At 35.9% G+C, this 20,268-nt stretch overlaps 4 protein-coding genes across 5 annotated transcripts in view; all 4 read right to left on the bottom strand.

Moving 5' to 3' along the window:
• Positions 1–342, bottom strand: part of LOC104781265 (probable serine/threonine-protein kinase At5g41260) — a 3,144-nt gene extending 2,802 nt beyond the window's left edge. The window contains exon 1 of the mRNA XM_010505890.1: positions 51–342. Coding sequence (XP_010504192.1) covers positions 51–135 — 85 coding nt within the window. The 5' untranslated portion in view covers positions 136–342. The remainder of the gene's footprint in view (positions 1–50) is intronic.
• On the bottom strand, positions 2,887–5,662 carry LOC104781264 (phosphatidylinositol:ceramide inositolphosphotransferase 1). Its single transcript, XM_010505889.2, has 11 exons — positions 5,163–5,662; positions 4,984–5,073; positions 4,603–4,689; positions 4,441–4,509; positions 4,272–4,352; positions 4,111–4,182; positions 3,967–4,027; positions 3,779–3,881; positions 3,558–3,700; positions 3,364–3,470; positions 2,887–3,282 (listed from the first exon to the last, which is right to left on the bottom strand). The coding sequence occupies exons 1-11, from the start codon at positions 5,193–5,195 to the stop codon at positions 3,211–3,213; spliced, it is 918 nt and encodes a 305-aa protein (XP_010504191.1). The 5' UTR covers positions 5,196–5,662; the 3' UTR covers positions 2,887–3,210.
• LOC104781262 (peptidyl-prolyl cis-trans isomerase PASTICCINO1) lies at positions 5,901–10,266 on the bottom strand. Its single transcript, XM_010505888.1, has 20 exons — positions 10,003–10,266; positions 9,812–9,896; positions 9,650–9,719; positions 9,459–9,556; positions 9,097–9,219; positions 8,952–8,984; positions 8,720–8,778; positions 8,522–8,603; positions 8,258–8,416; positions 8,111–8,168; positions 7,796–7,944; positions 7,594–7,691; positions 7,425–7,494; positions 7,285–7,344; positions 7,122–7,178; positions 6,970–7,038; positions 6,782–6,859; positions 6,594–6,695; positions 6,434–6,505; positions 5,901–6,303 (listed from the first exon to the last, which is right to left on the bottom strand). The coding sequence occupies exons 1-20, from the start codon at positions 10,074–10,076 to the stop codon at positions 5,989–5,991; spliced, it is 1,911 nt and encodes a 636-aa protein (XP_010504190.1). The 5' UTR covers positions 10,077–10,266; the 3' UTR covers positions 5,901–5,988.
• LOC104781261 lies at positions 12,893–15,123 on the bottom strand. 2 transcript variants are annotated; one of them, XM_010505887.2, is made up of 5 exons: positions 14,588–15,123; positions 14,167–14,475; positions 13,749–14,034; positions 13,551–13,643; positions 12,893–13,453 (listed from the first exon to the last, which is right to left on the bottom strand). In XM_010505887.2, exons 1-5 carry the CDS (start codon positions 14,918–14,920, stop codon positions 13,338–13,340), a joined length of 1,137 nt encoding a protein of 378 aa, XP_010504189.1. In that variant the 5' UTR covers positions 14,921–15,123; the 3' UTR covers positions 12,893–13,337. The 2 variants fall into 2 exon arrangements, with proteins under 2 accessions (XP_010504189.1, XP_010504188.1); XM_010505886.2 differs by having other exon boundaries at positions 12,895–13,453; positions 13,749–14,037; positions 14,588–15,122.

Here is a 20,268-nt window from a genome sequence, read left to right as displayed (position 1 = left end):
TCAAATACGATAAAAAAGATGAAACCTTTGTTGTGAAAACAGAAGCAGACCGAGATCAGGAGATTCGAGAACTGAAGCGGATTTGAAGTGAGAAGGGAACAAGCAGAATGAGAACTTAGAGCAACGAGCTCCCATTTGAGAAGGGGTGATCAGGGACTACGATAACAGAATCGAGAGAGCGGGTTTTTTTTGAGAAATCGAAACTATACGAAAGCTGTCATTGTATAACACACCGAAAAGTTGAAGTCTTTATCGATTTCGAAATGGATACAGAGAGAAAGTCTCAAGCTTTCTTCTTCTTCTTCTTGGCGTTTTCAGACTTCTCTCTACAAAGAGAATTGTTTTTTTCTTTTTTTTGTTCTTTTTCTAATTAATATTTAAATGTTTTTTTATCCGAAAGTTGTTTTTTTTTCCACAAAACTTTGCGCCTCTCTCTTTTTAAACTTTTTAAAAAATTCTAAATTTTTTTTTTTTTTTTTCTAGGGAATAGAATTTTCCAAATATGTTGTATTTTTTTTATTAAACATAAGCTAAATAAAAGATGAAGGGAAAATTATAGACATGGATGTATAATAATAATTTTATAAAAGAGTGTAGTAGTATATGGCCACAAAAATTTAATTTATGAAAGAGATCAAATCAAATCATAGGGGTGAAATTCTAATAGTGAATGGCTTTTACTATTTAACCGTTGAAAGTAAATAAAAGCCACAAAAAGCAAAAACACTTTTTATTCATGTTGAAACCGCGTGAACTGTCATCATTAGACCCATTTTTTGGCGATTGATTGACTTTTTTTTTAAGTTTTCTTTTTCTAGCTGACTATTTTTTTTGGAATATTATTATGAATTATCATACTACTTTTTAAGTATACAGATCTTTTATATTTTAAGATTTCAACTAGGACCTAAAAAAAATACTCGTAAAAGCGTATGTTAAGGTTGTGTTTACCCAATACTAAACGGATGTACAAGACTATAACCATGAAACACTAATGGTTGACTTGACGTTCCATATCTTCAGGTTGAGTTTAATTAGCACTAAAAGTTTCTACAATCTTTAAACCAGCAGAATGATCAAATCTTGGAGATGTGTGATATGATGAATAGTATATATACTAAAGTATATGATAAAAGGACCCAAGAAAAAATTCAGCATGTGTCGGTGTTTGCATTCAACACTTCTATATTTGTTTTTACGGTGTCTTAAGACATAAAATCTCTTTGAATAGTAAACTTTCGTACTCGTTAACTTTGGTTCAATTATCAACAACTTTCACTGATTCAAAAGTTGTCGTTTTTGGAGAAGAAACGATTTACAAAATTACAAATGCTTGATACACGTTATTTCCATTTCTGAAATATTTGGAAATGGTAAAGATAAAAATATGACGTAGTTTAACAAAAAAAAAAATGGATATTTTAAAATTGTCTTGTTCTTGGCCTTTCTAGCTCAGCTGAGGAGATAGACAAATAATTGCTTGAGGACATAATAATATCTTCCTATAAATTAACTATGTAGTTAGGGACGTTATTACTGCATGTGTCATGTGTGTGTTGGTAAAGCAGCCGTGACATTACTTTTTCACGTTGTTAACTACTACTATTCGATGTGTCAAAACATCAATTAAACAAAGATTAACAAAAATCAAGAACTTCATAAAAAACACAACCATATCAAGACAGTTGGTACAATGATAATGTCTTTGTCTTTCTGCATTTGAATGAATGATTTTACTACCCATATATATGACACTGAAGGACCCTCTTTTTGTCATAATCACTCAAATACTACAACAATACTACACACAAAAAAAAAAGTGAAGAAAGAAAAAGTTTTTTGCCAGCCAAATTAAAGGTGCATCATCATGACTGCATGAAAAAGAAATGAAATTACTCGTTCCTTTGTGAAACATTGAAACAATTAATGTTCATTATCATTCCATTCATACCAACCATATATGATCATATGTGTGCATCTCTATGTCAGTGGTGTTCCTATCTTTTGCAGCTTCTAAGCGAATAAAAGATTAGCCAATCGTCAGACGCCAAATAATCTTTGAGAATGTGACACCGAATCCTAAGAAACAATATCTAACCACAAAAGAAGCAAAATAAAAGGAAGACAACATCAACTTTATCAAATATTTGCATTCAAGGCAGTGGGTCCAAAATATTATTCGATCCGGTAGGGCACTGAAAAAAAAACTGTTGATACTTTGATAGTATTCTATAACCTTCCTTAATAAATCCATTATCAAAAAATATATGAGCATCTCGAAACACAAAGTGATGTTTTGGACCATCAATTACCATGTTCTATCTTACATACATACTCTTTTCATATATATTATTCAATTAGCATGTTCTATGAAGTTGACACCCATATAAATATTAATTATATTAAACATCGGTTACAGCTTCATTAACCGACTCTACCGTAACGGGAAATATAGTAAATTGAAACGGTTATAGTCTTATAGAAGTCATTCAAAATATCCAAGAATGTATACAATATGGTACGTTGGAAGTTTTGGGACTATCTAGCTAAATATTTTTTAGTATGAGCACCGAAAAAATGTGAAAGAGAAAAAGAAAGAGACAGAGAGGGTGACAAAGTTAAGTGTCGTGAGAAGAAGATGTAAAACATGTGAGCCCACATGGGATGTGCCTTTGACCACATTCCTTACCGACATACGCCACGTTCGCCTCTTCCCTTAAGCTCTATCTCATTTCCCATATACTTCACCCCCCCAAATGTTTCTGTTTGTTTAAACGTCACCCCCAACTATATTATTCTCCACTTCCATGGGCGAACAATTTTATATGATTGCTATCTACAACTTGTTTGGTAGACGGCTCTAGATCGCATCAAGATTCAAGAGAGTTACAAAATAGCGATAGAATGTTTTATAACTATAGACAACACAACAAAAACTGTCCCACATTCTAATTAGATAGTAGGTATAGTCATCGTCCAAAATAGGCAGTTGGTTGTATATCTAAGTAAACGTTGATGAAACCTAAAATGGCTACATTGGTGTTTTTGGTTATATTTTCATCATTTATCAAAAGTGTAAGATCCCTAACAAACATCAGATTACTTGACAAGCAAGGAACTGGGAATATACAAACTCCATCGTGCTCTCTTCTGAATCAATAGTGATATCATCAAATTTACCAATGATCAACAACCCATAATACTGAGCTCTCATGCGCCATTGGTATTGTTATCAGTGTGACCTCCACTGCTGTCTTTGCCATTCACTTGAGCCCTCGGTCTCTGAAAGACCAAATGGGTCAATTTATACACATTTATTGGGTTTTCAACCAGATTTTTTTTAAAAGCAAGTCAGATGTGTACCCAATCTGCTGGATCAACACCGTTCCCATTCAAGAGTTTGTGATTCTCTTCTTTGGTTCTATCTTTTGAGACGACAGGGAGCAACACCGTTGTTCGATCAGGCAGTTCTGTTTTGAAACAAAACAAAATCAAATAAGAAATCAGAAATATTAGAGGGTTTCTGCAAAGTAATTTCTCAAGTAAAAAAATCAGACCTGGTAATTTGTTGTCGAGAAAGAAGACAACTAAGTTCACAGTATACCACGCAACAACCACATCGACTGTGTAATGTTTACGGGACGCAATAATCAAGAGGCTTTGCAAAATGGCAATGACCCAACCTAACAGCTTTATGAACCTGAGCGAACATTTACAAGATATAATAGAGATGATCTTTTCTTTATTGTTTTATGACATGACTAGAGAAACTTTGTACCTTTTAGAACCGTATTTCTGGTAAGTGCGGACAAAGACTAGTGTGAATATCATGTGCGATGAGAAAATCAGGTCTCCACATCCGTATATCACCCCACGAGGAACTGATAAGATCATCGTATTATCACATAAGACGAAAACATACATAAAAAGATGTGTTGAAGGAAGGGGAAAATGCTGAAAACTCACAGTTAAGCAAGAGCACCTCAAGAACGTTGTGTGGCCTTGGCAACCTGGCAAGCTCAGAACCCTGTATGTAACACAAGAAACACATGAATGTGAAATTATAAATTAGGGCCCCAGTCGTTGTATAGAACTTAATTTAGTTTTTACCTCTCGACAGTGATAGTTAGGGCCAGGAAGCTGCGTCGAATAGAATGTTATGACACGGAGAAACTGACAAGCCTGTTAATGGAAAGAATTGGCAAAAGACTTCTATGAGGTAAACCTTTGAATTGCATTTATTTACTTAGCTAAAGGTAAAGGGTACTTACAACTAAGAAGGCGAGAACCCTGCACCATATCAACACAGTGTAAATCTTCTTGCTTTCCACAATGAAAGGATGGAAAGTCCACTGCAAGGCGAAAACAAACCATTCATATAACGGCTGCTTAGTCAGAAAAGAACCAGAGATGAATCTTTTGTATCTTGAGGAAACTCACCAGGAAAAATGAAACAAATACACAAGTGAAGACAGTTTCACTTATGTAGCCTTTATCTTGACCAAGCTCCTAAAACACAAAAAGCCAACAAGAGCTTACATATGACATTTGCTCTGAAGAATAAAGGGATCAACCAAACGAGCTGAAGTAATGGAGACAAACCGGAAGAACAAAGAAGCCGGAATCTTGAAGCGTTGGTCCTGGCCGGTGAATATAATGAACTCCCCTAGCAGCTAAACCATGAATATACTGCACATAACAGATGCATTCGAATAAATGTCAAAACTAACACCTAATCAAGAGCGAATTGAACCAAAGACACCAAAGGAGACATAAACCCATAGAAAGAAAAAGAGGGCAATTTCAAGTCTTGTGCTTTAAATTCTCCCAAGGCCTAAAGTTACTATATGTATAACACAAACCATGATTGTAACCCCTTCTTCTACTCTTAAGAGCAAAAAAGGTGTCGAATTCAAATGATATACGAAGCTCAATTACAGGTTGAAGGTATCAGAAAAAAGGTGAAATTAAAAGATAGGGAACCTGACAGAGAAGACCAGCAAGAAGGTATTTCCAATTCTCAGCAAGGAGACCAATCTCTGTCGTGATTTCCGAACACAACCTCTTCCATAGCTACAGAACAAAGAGCCAGTTACTATAAACTTGAGCCAAATTACTCAACAGAGAAATCAGAATGAGAAAAGAAAAAAATAAAGACGAACCTTGGAAGCTTCGCGGCGAATGTAAAGGTTCATTATATTCTTCTTTGTTGCTTATACACTTTCACTTCCTTACTACTCTTCACACCCCAACAGTTCGTGTCAACATCATCAAACCAAACCAAAACACCCAACCAAATTTTAAAATATTTTTACCACCTAATCTCAAATTTTATCTATCTGATCGGAAATAAAATCCAAGTCGGGACAGACGCGGGTGATTGATTGAAGATCGGAAAAAAGGTTGAAACGAGAACGACGGCGACACCAAAACTTGAAGAGATCAAAAGACGAGAGTGAAAGAATCTAAGAACAAAATAAGATTGTTCCTTTAAGAAGGATCTGAGACGACGATGATAACCCAAAAAGAAAGAAAGAAAAAAAAAAAGCCCTAAAAAACAAAAATTTCTCCGTTGCCCCCAAAAATCTCTGATACAAGGCAAAATCAGCGTTTTAACCTTTTAAGCATCGTTTGGTGTGTACGATAAAACGCGAGTTCAACACGGTCTAAACGGTTGAAACTTTTTAAAAAAAAAAAAAAAACATTAGTAGGCGACTTTTATTAATTTCAGGAAATCTCTTTTACTATTATTTAACCCTGAGTGGTTGTGGGTGGAATTGTTATCATTTATTTCATGTATCGTTATTTTACTCTCTCATTAATTAGTAATCATATGATTAGAATGAAAGGAAACAAATAGCAAATATCAATTTTATATTAATCGATCAGTATTAAACAAATAGCAGCAAGTAAGAGAATCGATTAGTGGTACTAATAATAAACCGTTTGATATGCGGAGTAAGTACTGTTGGTTCCTTCATAGATCTCTCATGTAAATTTAGCATTCACAAACTGGAATATCAAAATCCCTATCAGAACTACACCGAGCTGCATTCCGATTTGTAGCATCACGTTCTTCAGGAAAGGCCACCCTTTCTCCGACCATTTCTTCTTCCTTTCCGTGCTCACCGTTGTTGTTCCTTCTTCTTCTTCCTGTGTTTCGTCTTCATCAATATCCTTTGTCTCATCTACTTCTTCTATAGTTTTAGACTCCTCTCTTATTTCTGTACCCACTTCGGTTATCTCCCCCGGTTTCTTGTCGAATAATCCTTTGAACTGCTTTCTAGCTTTGTTTTCCGCTTCCTGTGAGATCGAACGAAACAACTCAGAGATTTTACATTAAGTATCTCGAAGTTGGCAAAATAAAACATAAGTAGCATTAATGAACTTGATTGGGGTGGGCAATTGGTTGAGATGGTTTTCAAACACTGACCTGTTCTTTCTGCTTCAGTTTCAATAGAGCAGCTGTGGCATCAGCTTCCGATGATTTATCCACTTTGATCATCTAAACACACAGACACATAAGTCATGTTAGTAAACAAATTACCAAATCTATGGATTGGATTATGATAAGCAGTTTTAGCATAATATACCATATTGAAGTCATTTCTAGCGTCATCATACTCTCCACCTGCAATGTACGCCATTCCGCGGCGGTAGAGACCTTTCACATGCCCTGGCTTTGCTTCTAGGACCTGTTTGGAAATTGGAGCACACTCAGAATCCGAACTTTTGATTTTAAAATAAAGCCTTCAAGAGATTCTGTTTGTTTGAAGGTTACCTTATTGCACGTCTCTATAGACTTCCTCCACTCTCCCAATTTAAGCAAACATGCCGCAACATTCAGATGTAACATATTCTTCGAAAGTGAGAGAGAAAGGATACAAGAGATAGTTAATACTTAAAACGACAATATGACAAATTTCGACATGTATATAACTGCAAACGTTATGAGAAGATAAAACTCACCCTTGTGTCACCAAATATTTTTCCTTCATCGTCATCTTGCGGGTTTACATGATTAAATTCCCTGAGTACCTTGGTTTGTTTTTGGGTCACCTCTCAGACATGATGAAACAAAAGGCTAATTCTAGAATTGGTTAGAGCTTTGGATTATATACCTTTTCGTACTTCGCCTTTGCGAGCTCAAATTTTCCTTCTTTGAAAAGCCTGTTACCCTGAAAGTTCATAGTATAATCAAGATTAGCTAAAGAAAATTCTGTAATGGTATAATTTAGGAGTCTCGGTCATATTTCATATGGTAGCAGAATATTTGCTCCATACCGTGCTTCGGATCTTTTCTGCCTCGTCCATGATGCTTTGGAAGTTCAAACCAGTCCAGTCCTGTGACAAGGAAACTGGATTCATAAGAAATGGAAGCTGTTTACAATTTATATGGTAGGCATCAAACTAGACCAACTTACTTTTGGCGTTTCGAAACCAAGAAGCTCAATCTCCCACTGAACATGTGCACCTTCAGGAACGCCAGGCGGTCTATCAGGAGAGGAAACAGCCAAAATGTGTTTATTTCTCCAACAGTACGCTGTCATGTATTCATGTTCAATGTGAGTTGTACAGTTAAAAGAGTATGACCTTGGAAACTTGTCATATGCATAATCAGGGGGGCATGTAACAAGAGCAATCTCCCCAGGTAACATCAAACGAGTACACATCTCAAATCCCTCAGGGACCTGAAAATACGACAGAATAATCTTAACCATGCCTGGAAATATATTTCAACTGAATCGTGTAATTAACTCCACTAGTTTTTTCAATAAACGTTGGAGTAACTGACCAGTCCTTCTCCTGAACTGAACTCCAACGGCTGATCATTATTTTCAAGCTTGCTATCATAGAAGACAGTCTTTTCTTCATCGAGAAGCATGCCCTTGTAGTGAACGCTTAACCGGCTGTCTTGAAGAGGACAATCCATGGGAAACTCACCTAATAAGTTGGTAAAACGTTTCAGATCAGAATAGTCTACAGGCTATACTTTATGCAGAAAACAAGAGCTGGATTCTAGCAGATCCCAAGCAAGATGTACAAGAATAAAACCAGCATCATGTTGAAATGGATAAGAAAACAGTTACAAATAAAGTGTGAAACATACCTCTTCCATCTTGAATTCGACGTTTTATGAGACGTCCATCTCCAAGCATATCACGCACCTTCAAAACGAGAACTTGAATGTCAATCCTTAAATGCGCAAAATACTACATAAGAAAATTGAATTATATAAGGTTTGTCTTTTTTATACCTGAATGAAATGGACCAGTTCAACCTCAAAATGAACTTCCTCACGGTCTTGATCGATATGCATCAAAGGAGATTCAGTCAAGTACTGCTTGCGAACATATATCACTGCCTTCTCCTTCCGAGCCATAGTTCCAATTCCAATTTCAAGACCTTTAGGCACCTGCCAAATTGACGAGCAATAGTCAGCAATGTATTCCGCTGGACCGGATATGTATAGACAGAGAGTAAAAAGCTAAAAATAATGCCCCGTAAACTTATCAATCACCTCAGATTTTCCAAACGTGAAGAAATAAGGTTCTTCTGTGTGAGAGAAGATCACTTGTCCATCACCGGATTTAGCAGATATCCTAATATACACCACAAAGATGCAATAAAAGTTCAATCTACGTTTCAGCTCACAAGGGGAAACAAGGTTAAATGATATTTTGACCCAAAATGCTAGAATGATCAAGAATTAAATTACCTGGCTTTTACTTCATAAGGTTCTCTGGGAGATTCCCATCCCTCACCTTCATTTAGAATCTTTCATATAAAAGAAAAGCAATGCTTGAGCCATCAGAAAGAACAAGAGAAATTTGTATCATATCATTCAACCTCTGCTTATTCTTCCTTACACTACCCTTCCCCAAGCCACCAAACACATACATCATCCCCGACCCAATTTACGTCTACAAATATGGAAAATCAGGTCCTACCTTCTTGACGACCCCCAGATCTTCACTTGCAATCTGAACATTAACACAGGAAAGGAAAGCTTACGTCAAATCAGATGACATGCAAGTTTTTAAAGTCTCTTGGCTAAGTAAAGCACTGTTATCTTAGTTTCTGATGAGATCTTGCCTTGGCTTTAAAAAAGTCCAACAATTCAGTCTCAAAATGAAGCTCATCATCTTTTGGAAAATTCCCTGGAGCTGAGACTGGACAATCCTTCTCTGCATAATGCATTTCAGGTTTCATCTTGAACTGAAACAAAAACACAAAAAGGTATAAAGACTTCTTCAGCCGTGAAGAATCAAGAAAGTGATCTGAAATAGCTAACAAGTATTTGGCGCATCCACTCATTGAAGTTCAGGTGACTCAACTAAATAAGCTAAACCATATTCAGAAATCAAACTACGAAGCCAACATCTGCGGAAAGAGTCACATCTTTGAAATTATACAAAAAAACGGTAAAGCACTCTAAACGTTATTTTTGAGTTTACCATAGCAATTTCACCCTTGTGCATAGTGGGAATTCCTTCGAGCAATCCAAGGATCATTTTGCTCTTCCCCAAGACATCTCTTATCGGTACACCTCTCCCTAAACATCAAACAACACATTCGATGATATCCCTATAACAAAGAAAAAAGCTTCAAAGCAACTCTCTACTGAGAAATGCTTCGTCAGTCTCACCTCCACATTCTGACCTCGTAGATTCAACTACCACACCATCCAGTGTCCTAACAGTACAGTGATAAATAACCTGACGAAAAAATTACACATAACCATCAAAATTGACCACTCTCTTTAATATCTGTCTCACGACAAGCAAAAACAAAAGCCCAAGATGATAACCTGATCACCATCAACGGGGCTCGAATCACCTCCTCCAGGTCTAACCACTGCTTTTAACAAGCTCCCTGGAACAATGTTCTTCCTCCTATTCCACAGATACAACTCTCAAAAATTAAATGATCGATTCATTAAACTCCTAGCCAAAGATAAAATTCAACTGATTCAAACATAGATTCCAAAGTAGATAGAACCTCTTATCGTCTTCCGTTTCGGATTTCTTCTTCTTCGGCAAGTAATTCTGCTCCGTCTGATCTCCCACCGCCATCGCCGATCAATTCCAGAGCTCCGAGAAGATCTCAAATTAGGATTTTGAAGAACGCAAACCCCAGGGTGGAATCGAAGCGACGAAGCAAAAGCACCAAAGCTCTCCCTAAACCTTCCTCTCTTGATGACACTGGGTAGCTCAACTAACAACAACAACAACACTGGGTAAATTAATTATCCCACCACTTGATTCTGATACATGTTCAGGATTAGATTTAATTTTCTTTTTTGAAGTCTTCTATTTGACTTTTTGACTAGTTTTAGCGGGCTTTAATATTGAACGGGCCTATAATTGTGTAACAGCCCATGTTATTATATACCTCCTTACATAATAGTACATAATATTTTCTTTTTAACCTTCAATTTTGCAAATGGTTACAATTAATTTGTTATGTTTTATGTGAATTTACAAAAAAAAAATGTCAGTTGCACTTGTACTTTTAGCCTAACAAGGCTAGTTTTGAGCTTCAGTCTTTAACAATCTGACGTAATTTACCCCCTAAGAGGAAACTATATCGGATCCAAACCACTCAAATGATAATGTCTACATGTACATGAACACTTCAATTAAATATTGGAATTAGTATATGATTTTTGATCTGAAATTTGTATGACACAACAGATTAAACGAAAATTTGGTGATGGGTTGGTGGTTGTTAGTTGAGCAAATATGTTGGACTATTGAAAATTTCTACATGTGAGAACAGAACACCCATTTACTCGATTCTTTTTTCCTTTAGATTTTTTTTCTTTTCTCTCTAGACATTCCAAAATCCAAAAACAGAAAAGGAAAAATATTGACCGACCAAAGAAAAAGCCAAAACGAACAAGAATTAATTCGTATTTATAGACAGATAAGTCATTTATCATTCAGACATGTGGTCAACATAATTCAATAATTGGTCTCCAGAGGGAAAATAACACATAGTATTAGTGATAGTAGAGAGGAGGAAAAGTAGATGGAGTTGCATTTTTGAGCTACTAGTATATTACAGTACTAGTTTGGTAGCTAATTAATTCTTAAACATTAAGATAATTAATTATTAATATGTATGTCGATCTGTATTCTGTACTAATGTTGTAACAAATCAAGCATCGTAACTTTCATTAAAACTCGCAATAACCAAAGTACCACTGGCTGATTCGTTTGTTTATCATACGACATGTTTTTCCATTGTTTGTCCAAAAAAAAAAACAACATCCATATTAGCCTTTATTGCCCATCTATCTCTAGTCATATTACCTTTTTAACGCGATTCCCCAGTGGAACACATATATATAAGTAAAAAAAAATGAATACTTTAAGATTGTAAACCCGAAAATCAAAATATAAAAACAGAGACCAACCTGTATGTATGTATGCATCAGTTATCTTTCTTTTGACATTTTTCGGGTATGCATCAGTTATCTTTCTTCAAATTAATGTGTAAGTGAAAGAATATTAAAAATTTAAAAAAAAAATCAAAAGAAGAAGAAGAGGAAAGTAGAATAAATGCGGAGTCATGTGATGTGAGAATGTAAGTGGTCTTCAATAATGTTGTTATCCGAAGAAATTACAATAATTAAAGAACGCAACGAACGGCGTGAAGCAGTCAAAGCACAGAACACCAAATTTATCAACATGTGCATCCCATTAACATACATATGGTTCACACAATTACGAACGGTCCTGGTGAACATAAAACAGGACTTGATGATTTTGTACTAGTCGTTTTGAAAAGAAAAAAAAACTTACCGACAAAACCAACACAACTAAAAATAGCTGCCATTACTCAAATGTCGACATTAGAAAATTGTCAAATATTTTTTAATCTTAGCTAACGACAATAATAACAAATGGCTTAGGACAAAGTCTGCACGTAGCACCACAACAAAGAAGAAGAGCACCATTTTCAGCATTTTAATCAAATCCCACTTCTTTAACTGCTCGTGTACATCGATACAAGGAGTGTACTATTACTTAATGGGTTGCCTAATTCCCTCACAGTTTTTTTTTATTGTTTCCTTCTAATTAAAAAAACCATTTCGTGTTGTTTCTTTTGCCTTAACCTATGATTCTGAATCCTTTTTGTTGCTATTAACAAGGCTAGCTAGGCGAGTATAACGAGAAGTCGAGAACAAAATACAGTATTTAGGTTTTTGGCATCATAAAAAGTTACTTATCTTTATGTTTTATCTGTGGTAAATTGCTTCTGTGTCAGTAGTGTGTCTCTATTTTTTTTGTCATCTAAGTTTATATTATTCCATCAATGGAACCGAGAACATTACAAGAGCTACCAGATACTAACAGAATCTGATCAGTAAAATTAGCCTAACCTAGCACACCCTCCACAACCACCCGGAAAGGTCTATTCAAAAGATGAGCTCTTTAAAGCTGAGCTACAACCAAAAGTACCACCAATGGTGTACTTGTGTGTCAGCACTTAGCAGTAGTGTCTCAATGGTGGTGTACTTTTTTTCTTCTTCTTAAAAACGTAACTTTTATACTAGACTACTAGTTGATCAAGGTATAAGTACTAGTAATATTAAATATATATATGGTACTATTACACATGTGTAAGAACACTGTTAATTATTAAGACTGTTTGTGGGCTATTGTTACTTGCTTGTGAGAACTTCTTCTCCAAAATTAGAGATTTGATTTTAAGATATTTATCAATCATCAAAAGTAAGCTGTGAGTGTTCCCTTTACTTTTTTTTTGTAGAAAAAGTTACCATAGTAAGATATGATTTAGCTTGCATAAGATTTTAGACAATGAGATATATCATTGAATTTGCAGATTCCAATATTAACCATCTAATGGCAAACAGAATTAGTGTATATATAACAATCTTTTTATTTTACTAATACTTGTCCATTGCTTATTAAGAGTTGAGTTGAGAGAACAAAAGAGAAAGAGAGAGAGGAAGGGTGAGACTAAAGCAACAGCCCGGTGATGACTAACATATAATTTCCAAAAGAAAACCAAAAAAAAAAAAAAAAAAAGGTCTACTCTGTCTCTGTCTCTCTCGCAATGCTCTTTTCTTCAACTATCAGCCATCAATGGTGGTTAAACGATCCAAAACCTCGTCACTTCACCTTCTCTATCCTTTCTTTTATTTCTTCTTCTTCCATATCTTCCACTATCTATATATGAAAACCCTACTCCACTATTTCACTACCTGTCATCAAATCCTAATCTTTTCTTATTTCTTTGTTTCTTTCCAAACCCTTTTAAGTCTTCACCCTAAACACACCCAAAAGTCACGGAAACCAAATCGATCAATAAGCCCATTCCGATGGTAACCGAGGCTCGTTCACTGGCTGCTCCGCCCTAACACCACCGTGCAGCTGGCTTGAGAACCCACCATTGTTGCTCCTCTGTCTCCACGACACATCTGCATGATTAATTAACAGGAAATTAAACCAATTGATTATAAAATTGACTGCTTCAAAACACTTAAATAAGCACTCGAGGTCGAGATTTTGTTATACCGTTGAGATTTCCTGAAAATGACCGGACCGGTTCGCCTACGTTCAGATTCAGGACCTGAGTCAATCGAGCCGGAACCAAAACAGTCGATAGAGCTATATGCAGACGAGTTCAAAAAAATACATTTCTCATCAGAAACCAATAAAACGTTTGTATAACCAAAAATGACACTTGGGGACATTAAAAATTTTGGAACTTACTGGGCTTATCGTCACGACTCGCAGCTCTTGAAGAGGAGTGGTTAACGCTACGGGGTAAGAAGACTCCGGTTCCGGTTGAGCCACGTTTCCCGGTTTGATCTCCGATGAATACAGCTCTCATAACATCACGCCTCGGAAGCTGATAATTAGACCATGCAGAAGACGACAAATCCACTGGACCACCAACATTTTTGTTACCATTACTATTATTAAGTCTTACTCCTCTGCTCTGATGCACCAATTGGCGATGATGATGATGATGTTTCATCAGCTGTTGCTGCTTTAGCTGCTGAAACCGCACAAGAAGACAAAACGAACAAAACAAACCAATCAGCACAATCGCACACACACAACAACAACAACAAAAGATTTCAGAAAAAATAAAATCTTTAGAGAGTTATCGATAATGATTCATTACTTGGATAGCTTGTAGCTTCTGGTATGGGAGAGATTGACGGTGGCTGTAGTAACCGGTGCCGTTGCTAGGGTTGTTTTTAACGGCGGTGGCGGTGACAGAGGACGAAAGTTTTGTGGGAAGAGCGAGAAGTCCTCTGTCACTACTATGGTAGTGTTCGTCGATGATACTCATCCTGGCTACTTCCTCCGCCGCGGCACAGTACAGATCCCAAGAAGAAACTCGAGAGTTGCAATTCTGGTTCGATCTCCGAGTCTGGCAACAGCAGCCGGTTCCGGCGACACACAGAGGCGAACGATTCATACCCAAAGCCTGACGAACCATAAAAAAAAAAANAAAAAAAAAAAAAAAAAAAACAGTTAATAAAAACCGTAGGAAAAGAGAAAGACGATTGAGAACGGTTTAAGGTCAAAAATCGAACTACCTTGGTGTTGTTGCCGGCGGGAAAAGAGTGATCACCGCAAAATCCACCGGAGAAATCATCTTCCAGAGATGACTGAACCATCTGCCGAGTCAATCCGGCTAAGAACTTCTCATCGTCACTTTGCTTATCCATAGACCATGCGTTATTATTATTAGGCTTAACGGTAGAGCGAGAAGCCCCAAATCCAAGACGCGGCTCGTAAGAGAAGGAGTCATCGACGAGTTCGAGTCCTCCACCAGCGTTGTTCTCTTTCTCAACGAGAAAATCGTCGTCGGTGAGAAACTCCGTCGGAAGCCAAAACTCAGCATCGTCAGTTACGCTACAAGGCTCCATGGTTTTTTTTTCTTTTTTTCTTGTTTTTGTTTAACTGATTTAGTTTTCACGGAGAGCGAGGAAGAAGAGTTTATAAAACAAAAAAAAAAGAAGCGGAGAAAGGAGGAGGTTGCTGCTTGTTTAAGTATCAATAATGAGAGAAATCTCAAGGGACCCAGTCTCTGGCGAGAAACAACAAAAAAAAAAAAACTTAGAAGACGAGGGAAAGAGACTGTGGGGTATTTGTAGAAGGAAGAAGAAGACGTAGTGGTGGGAGAGGGAAAGGTTTCTTCTTGAATGGACGCGCCTACGGTTTATAAGTGGAGATCACGCGCCTTTGGTACAGGCAGCGTAACGAGAGGGGTGGAAGGAAGAGTGAGAGAGTGGGTCCAACAAACTACTACTACAAGGCTACTACTAACTTCTTCTTCGGAATATCTGTAAAGCGAGTTGACTAAACCACGTGATTTCGGGTTATAACCGTAATTGGCATAGCACGTGCCTTCCTTTTTGTAACATTTTTTTTACTTAATCACCCTTTACAACTTTGAGTGATGAGGAGAGGTCTACATTCAAATTATCGAACGTGAAAACATGTATTAGTCGTTTTTGATTCGTTGTATAAAAATCCTGTTTAAGGATGTTTTCTGTGCACAAAAAAAAAAAAAAGAAAAAAAAAAGGATGTTTTCTTTTCTAATCAAGGTAGATTATAGAAAAGTGGCGTCTCTCGTTTTAGGTACTGTACATGGAACATTATTACTATTATTAGTGATTTTAAATGATGGAATACAAAAATCTAACTGAATTAATGGAAATGATTAGCCGTAGATTGAGACAGGGGTATTATCGTAAAGGTAATTAAGGGTATGGTGTGACAACACCAACACAACACAAACCGTCGTGGAAAGCGCGTTTCTTTAGGTTTTTAATGATGGATAGTACTTTCTCGAGACTACTCAAATGACGGTTTTACCCATTTGTAAGTTCAACATAAATTCCTTTGGGTTTTATTAATAACGGTGCCGCCGAAACAACAGAAAAATCATTTTCAACTGCACTGCACTGCACGACGGTGTGACGTGGCAAATAAACGTGGCGTGATTTGATTAGTTGGGTGTCGCAAGGTTAGACATTTGGCCCATCTATGATCCACTTGGCAAAAGAGGGCGGTAACGAGATCTTATTCTTCGCGTACAAGTTATCTCTCTCCCATTCCCCACTAATTTAATTAAAAAAGCTAACTGATATAATTATAGATAAATCTATATATGGTTTCTTATAAAATACATTTCGTGAAATTATAGCGGCGATTATGTAAATAAAAAGGGTGACACGTTCAAGTTTTAGTCCACTAAGACCATTGGATAAACATGAGATGTCACTTATTTTTATTTTTTTGTAGTTTTTAATATGTCACTAGATTCTTCTTTTTGGAATAGTAGATGTCACAAGATTGAGAGAGGAAATATGTTAATTATGATTTATTCCTATGTTTATCTAGTTTGATGGTATGAATTTAGTACATAATAAATTAATAATAGAGGTTTACGTTTTTAGATCTGCATGTCATTACCATGTTTATGTAAAAAAAGAGTTCTAATTCCTTTTACCACTTCCCTTAAAAACATCAATTTTTACTAAGCACGTTTGTCTCCTACTCTCTCTACCTTTACAGCTAAGATATTTTTCTCTCAAGTTCCTTCGTTATGTGGGTTTATCTTCGTATGGTTATAATTTTGCACAGTGTATGTGTGACAAACAAAGAAAAGGTGCTTAGTGGCTTCAAAATCAAAATTCTTCATTCCTAAATTACTTAAAGCTTTTAAGGTAGATGATGCGTTGGATTATGCTGACGCGGAAGTGAATCTTAATTACTATGATTGGTCTCCACAGGCTTTCCGAAATCAAAGAACACATTTCCAAAAGAAAGTAAAGTGAAAGCACAAAGAGAGAGACCTTGGATCTTAGTTTTCCCCTAAATTATTTTTTTTCTTTTTCTTCCGCCGAAAGACAAAACGAAGTTATTACAACATCGTTTTCTACTTCTTTGACTTATCACGATAAGCAACTATTTATACCAACCAACTCAAACAAATATTATTATTGACCATGCTTTTAACTAGTGTGAATTGAAGTACTCCCACTCCATTATCGTAGGTTGTAGGAGCCTTAAACCAGAAAAAAGGTTCTTAAGAACTTCGTTTTGTGATACGATCAATTCTTTTTCCGTAACTTTAATAAAACAAAGTATACAATAAATATACACCGTTATGTGTGACCTAAAAACTAAAAAACATACATAGATAATTGTTGATTGATCTTTATTCCCCCGCCCATATAACGTGCATGACATGCTTTCCTGTCTTATGTATGTTAATAATATTCACTAATAAAGTCGAAGAGACCGTCGATCACAAGGATATATTTTTAAAAACATACAAACCTTAAAATTTGGTTCAGCAAATTAGTGACTTGCCGCCTTGCCGGTCCTGGCTAATTGTATTGCTTCCAAAAAAAAAATTATAAAGTGACTGAACATATTATTATTAATGGCTCTAGTTGGTGACGATCAGTCTTGTAGTTGTATGTTAGGTATTGTGTTTTAGGGGTTATGCGTTCCAACTCAAAACGAGGAGTAGATATCAATTTGATGATTCATATCTTTTGAATATGCTAAATATTAGGTGATTATGCTAAGACTCATCAAACTACGTACCTACATTATACGATATTACTATTAGATGTGAACATCAAAAAGACAAGCGTCGTAATTGTTTTTTTTATATATATAAATATAATTTAATTACTCTCTCACTAGCAGCAGGCTTAATTAGGAACTTTTTTGCCAACTATGATCATGAGACAATTTTAAAAGATGTTGGGAAAAACATTTATTTCCTAAAAGAACATGTAAACATGAGAATTTTAGTTCATAAATAATATACAAAACAGCATCGCGAAGAAGAATATAAATACGATTTGATGTTATTTGACATCAGAAAATTAAAGTCACATCACATGGACAACACGAGAAGACTGTCTCTGAAGTCTGAACTGGACAAAAAAACCTTGACTGCATAATTTAAGTTTAACCAATGGTTTTATTTTTGTTTTAATTATTACTTCTCGTTATCTTGTTTCTGTGGGTGGGTGGTGGAGTCCATTTTGATTTCGGTGACAATAAGTATATCACGATAAAAATTATCAAATACTATAAATGCTTTTCACGACACAAATATAGTATTTTGGGGGGTGAGGTTACTTAAGCTCGTTTGTTTCCATAATTTCCTATACTTTGCTTTTGTCTCTTTTAAATATACTTTCATGTTTGTTTCCGAAATAAAAAATATAATTGGCTGCAGCTTCTATTCCCAACCATAGAACCATATGGGACCGTCTCTTGTTTCCTCGTATATTCAACTATTTCATTATGCAATTCTGATTTTTAAAAATTATTTGGTGGATCATATAAGTTGCTTAGAACCTGCGATCTTTACTTACATAAATCTGATTACTAGTATGTATATATATATCATTATCGTTAACCTAACCTTATTATTTTTTTTTTCGGAATTTAATATGTGGATTATTTTTTTCTCTCTTGAATGGACTAACAAAGAAATAGTTCACCAAAAAACGTTTTATTAAAAATGGATTAACAAAACCTTCAAGATGACAATCAACAAATTAAACTAAAACGTTTTATTTTATTCAAAGTTAAACAACAAATAATAATACAAATTTGACCTTACATGTAGTCAGACAGCTAAATCGAATATATGTCCGGTACGAAGTCCGATCCATGGTTATTGATTATGGATCCGCGCAAAACACGCAAAGATGGATGAGTTGTAAACTCAAAACAAACCAACGACAGAAAATGATGGATACAAAGGAACATAGTATTAATTTGCAGCTTTAATCGCAAAAATAAAATAAAAAGAGATTAGGGGGATTATATTAGTTGGATGGCACATGTTAACGTCACGTGCGTAGGCTCCACTGTTGTCACTCACATGCATACACGGCGGACCATACTCTTATGATCTCCTCAAAACTTTAGATTTCGCGAGAGAGAGTTACAGATCTTCGCTTGTTTTTGCTTGCAATGTAAGCTAATTTAACGTATGAAAAGTTCTACAGCATAAAAAGATTTTTGAAGCGCGTTCATAAAACAGTACATAACTCTTTAAAACTACGACTTCTAATCAATTAGGTTGTATCATCAATATGGTCAAATCACATACATAGTTCCTCATGTTCATGTTCCCGACTCCATCCATATATATATATATTATATCAACCAAAGCCTTCATTCACATTATTCATAATTTCAACAAAACCCTTCAGTCATATAGCTTGACATGCTTCCTTCGTTAGTGCCACCAAAGCCCTCAAGCTAGCACACTCTTGTTTCCCTATAACTGAGAAACTTAACATCTTAACCCTTACCACACACCAATGTACTTGAAAATGTCAAGTAATTGATAAACTACTTTTGCATCCGCCAGCAATATACCTAATGTTTCTTAAACGGATTATATATTAAAAACTGTTATGAATATATTGTATTATGTGGATGCTCGGCCAATTAGTGTAACCCTAAACCCTATTATGTGTCCCTGTATATATGTTGTATCATATGGAACAGATGAATAATACAAGAGAATAATTCTCTAAACCTCTTGTTTATAATACGTTATTAGCACGAGTCTCTAACCCTAGCCATCTTAAGGAAAAAAACCCCTAGCCGCTGAAAAAAAAAAAACTCAGTCGGTTGTATTTCCCTTTTTCTAACGTTTCCGTTCTCCGGTAAACATCAATATACAGAGTACAAACCGTCCATCGTTCATCCTAGAGATAAGTTTTGCTTAATACTTTATATTTATTGCATATCGCTTATACTATGCTTATGCTTTGACTATTGGATATGTTAATTCAATTATATAATAGGTTCACAAAAAACTGTGTTTGTTATTGTTGGATATGGGCTACGCCCAATATGCCACTCGGCCCAACGACACTCATTAGTTGCATTCTCGGCCCAGCAAGATTGGAAGCAAGTCATTAATTCCCGCAGAAGGGCAATCTCGGGAATTCGTGAAGGAAACCCTAAACTTTCCTAGGTCAACAGTCTCCTATAAAAGGAGAGGGCATTTATTGGGATCATCATCCTGACCCGCGGACAATACCCACAGAGCAACACTTTGCATCGAAAACTGTTATTATCTTTCGTATAATTCGTCTCGTTTTCAGTTCGTCATTTTAAGCTTACTAGTTCGTCTGTGGACTAACAAGCTCTAATACGATTTGTTTAAGTGACGATCTCACGCTTTCCCCGATTAATAAAGAACTTAGCTCGCTCTTT

This window comes from Camelina sativa, chromosome 4 (assembly GCF_000633955.1).
Source record: "Camelina sativa cultivar DH55 chromosome 4, Cs, whole genome shotgun sequence".
In the NCBI taxonomy this organism is placed as follows: Eukaryota; Viridiplantae; Streptophyta; class Magnoliopsida; order Brassicales; family Brassicaceae; genus Camelina; species Camelina sativa.
Note: the sequence above shows the minus strand (reverse complement) of the source record. Positions and strands in the feature narration are given on the sequence as shown.